The following is a 3,457-nucleotide window of genomic DNA, read 5'->3' as shown; positions in this document are numbered from 1 at the left end:
TGAAGAGGAATGCTGGTTTATGCCTGAGCAGAAAGAATGTCTCTGTCAGCCACTGAGATCTATCTGGGAGGCAGAATAAGTAGACAAGGTGTATATTTCTGGGCCTATTAAATTGGAGAGGCCCACGCAGGGGGAAATATGAAATGGGCAGTTAGGGAGCTGCGCCTGGAGCCAGAGAGGTCAGGCTGCAGATAGACACTGAAGGCAGGTCAAAATAACACAGGCCTTGGTTAGGAACAAAGAGCAGTCAGGATTTCAAAGGAAAATCAGAAGCTCCTGGAAGAAACACAACTAAAGCTGCTTGATGGGCAGGCTCTCTTTTCAGCCAGCTGTGGGAGGGCAGCTGAATGCTGACTGTGACTGTGTGTCCCTCCCCTTATGGAAACTGCCAACTCCTGTGCTGAGAGAACTAAGTGCTAGCCAAAGCATACCTTTTCCTTTTAGCCAACACTTTTTGTCTTCACTGATGGAGCCAAGAAACCCTGAGCTCACAGGGCAATTTATCGCCTCACGACAATCACTTCTCCAAACTTCTGGACCCCACCATGGCTACTCCTGGGAGATACATCATGTCCCGAGGACATCCATGAGGGACCTTGCCTGGGAAAGGGCAGTTACACATGGAATCACCTTCCTCAGGCAGAGCAGGAGCCTGGTGCCAAGGGCAGTGAAGCTTCTACTGTGGTTGAATGCCTAGGACATCGAAAACATCGTGCAACCCTGGTGTTCGTCCTTTTTTTGCTGCAGATTTGAATCCCAAATTGCTTACTAATGTTGGTTGATATTTTTTGTGGCTGATAACCATGTAGTTAATTTATATAGGTGGAGCCATATTTAATATTCTACACTCCAGGGCAGAGATCTTGTCTATCTTGTCTCCTACAAGGATTACATGTACTCAATGTCAGCAGCTGGGGAGCCCTGGTGCTCTTCTTTGGGCCTCAGTTCACTGAGGAAGAGCTGAGGCTACAGCCATCTTCATGCCCCTTCAGTGGGGATGTCCACTGTGGACAAAGTGCATCAGTCCTGTAGAGGGCAGGCAGGGTGGAACAGTGTGCCCTTCAGTTGCCCCGAGCTCTTCCTCTGCTCTAGGGCTGGCCTTGCCTCAGCTGATTGAGCAGCATGACTGTCTCATGGGAAGGGTAAGGGCCCAGGGGGACCTTGAGTCAGAAAAGTCAGTTAGAGGTAAAAATATATGCCTCCTCCAACCAAAACGTCTCAATAAACCTTTTTAGTTTAAGAGCAGCAATTCTCCAGTGTCTGCTTTCTCTGCTTCATGTAAAACCTTCTAAGGGAATGAATCAGGCTCTCAATTCACAGAAAGGGACCCTGAGGCCTGGAGGGAGTGCTGGGGATAGGACCTTGGTCCCCATGTCCAGCTCTCTTGCCAGAATGCCACATCTATTCTTCCTATAAGAAGTTAATGCTACAAGTTAGGAAATTAGAAGAAAAACAACCAGAACACAACTCTTGGCCACTTGTCACTTCACACCCCATGGTCCTGGCCTCACGAACTCAGAGGACAGCTTGGGTCTGAGCAGGGGTGTGCCAGGGCTGCAAGGAAGCTCCAGGAGGAGCCCCAGGTCATCGCTTGGGGTTCAATTCATTTCAATCAAACTGGGCACAATCATTTCTCTACCTTACAGGGACGCTGAGGCTACAAAAGAAAAATAAGTTGAAAAAGTATGTATGAATGCTTTGTAAAACTTCACCTTGTAGTTTGAGGACCTTAATTTTTTTTCTCCTTATTGAAACCCAAACCCAACAAGCCAGTAATCTCAGAGCCTTTCCACTGTGTCCCTTCAGTGTCCTTATCAACGAAATGGTCTGGGCAAGTTACTTAACCAGCCTGGGAGGGATGACACTAAGTATAAGTGCCAACAGGCCTATCCCGTCCCTGCTTCCTCCTGCTATGAAGGTTCAGGCTAAAGCACTAGAGCCTTTGTGAACCAGCTTGGGCGGGAAGAGAAAAGCATATGGGCCTGTCCAGCTGTTCCAGCACTATCTGCAGCATGGTTGCACACGGCCACACCGCTGTGGCTCTGGGAGCCAGCATATCACACAAGTATGTTTTCAAAGCTTTTTAGGAGACCACCAATCACAGAAGCTGAGTCATTCCCACCTAGAAACACCATTCTAAAATGACATCTGGGATTTGCTTCAGAACATTCCCAGAGTGGGATGGGCTGGTGGGAGTACAGAAGATATAAGATTGGACATGTGTTGGTAAACTGTTAAGATGAATGTGTGAAGAATAAGAGAATATATCGTTCTTTTATATATAATTGATATTTTTCATAATTAAAAAAAAAATGGCAAAAATAGTACCTTGCGAGAAAAAAAAAAAGCAATTCTATAAGTTAATATAAAATTCCCGGGGGAATTCTAAAGCAGTAAGCACTGCACAGAAAAGGCAGCGAAGTGGGAGTTTTCCATTTGTCTCCATTTTCCTCTGTGATCCCTGTAAGTCCTTTCTCATGGGATCATGGCCCCGGGTCTGAGAAGCCTTTCTAAATAGTGAATTACAACAACCCCCATGGAAATGTCCTCCAGGCTTCCAGAAAAACTGAGATTAACTTGTCCAGTCTAAACAATCTTTTCTACTAGTAGGATGTGAGAGGCATGCAGAGATAGGAAGCTGGCTTTCTTATGGCCTTGCATTATAGTCAACAAAATTGCTTTATTAGCTAAAATGCCAACACACGCCCAGACTGGGTGCTGTGTCCTAGAGGTTCTCTTGGGCCTTTCCCGTTACATCCCTGAGCCTGGGGCTGAATGCAAACGCTCGTGGAGACGTGCGGAAGCACCGGGAAGGCCATGGTGTGTTAGAGGAAGGTGTGTTCCAGTGACAGCATTTTTTTCCAAGCGGAAGGCTGTGACTCCTGTCTCTCAGGGACTCTTGAAACCCAATCGCTGAGTTCTCCACTCTAACTGGCCACTGGGGACACTGTCTTCTGACACAGCCTGGCCAGAAGCCCTGCCATCTGCAGAAGGGAGTTCACACCTTCTGCTATTTTCATATGAGTATATCCAATTTCCTGAAAAACAAATCAAATTTAAATCTGGTTAATAAGTGAGGGAGAAGTTTTGTTTTTTTTTAAATCTAAACTAATGGTTTACTCAAAATTGATGCAATGAACTCAAACTCTAACTAGAAAATATCTTGGATTATGTTTAAGTTCAAAATATTTCCTAAAAGAAAGCTATTTCTTTGAAAGATATTGTTTAAAAATAAATATACATATATATATAAAGTCAGGCTTGGAGAAAATATTAAAATATTTATAAAGCACATATCTGATAAAAGACTTGCATCTAGAATATATAAAGAACTCTCAAAACTCAGTAATAAAAAAAAAAAACAATTAAAAACTGGGTAGATTTGGTTTTTGTTGTTGTTATTTTATATTTTTTAGGCGAGGCAACCCTTGGTTGATGTCACAGATTGCAAGGACCT

General features: G+C 44.4%; 2 protein-coding genes across 7 annotated transcripts in view; one reads left to right on the top strand and one right to left on the bottom strand.

The window, feature by feature from the left end:
- LAT2 (linker for activation of T cells family member 2) overlaps positions 1–1,242 on the top strand; it is a 14,429-nt gene extending 13,187 nt beyond the window's left edge. For all 5 annotated transcript variants that reach the window (XR_002783160.1, XM_011371512.2, XM_011371509.2 and 2 more), the window contains one exon: positions 445–1,242. The gene's annotated coding sequence lies outside the window, so the exon portion shown is untranslated. The remainder of the gene's footprint in view (positions 1–444) is intronic.
- Positions 1,243–2,660: 1,418 nt separating this feature from the next.
- RFC2 (replication factor C subunit 2) overlaps positions 2,661–3,457 on the bottom strand; it is a 20,390-nt gene continuing 19,593 nt past the window's right edge. For both annotated transcript variants that reach the window (XM_011371507.2, XM_011371508.2), the window contains exon 11: positions 2,661–3,038. In XM_011371507.2, coding sequence (XP_011369809.1) covers positions 2,928–3,038 — 111 coding nt within the window. In that variant the 3' untranslated portion in view covers positions 2,661–2,927. The remainder of the gene's footprint in view (positions 3,039–3,457) is intronic.

This window comes from Pteropus vampyrus, unplaced genomic scaffold, assembly GCF_000151845.1.
Source record: "Pteropus vampyrus isolate Shadow unplaced genomic scaffold, Pvam_2.0 Scaffold193, whole genome shotgun sequence".
Classification (NCBI taxonomy): domain Eukaryota; kingdom Metazoa; phylum Chordata; class Mammalia; order Chiroptera; family Pteropodidae; genus Pteropus; species Pteropus vampyrus.
The sequence above is the reverse complement of the archived record's forward strand: the minus strand, read 5'-3'. Positions and strand labels throughout refer to the sequence as shown.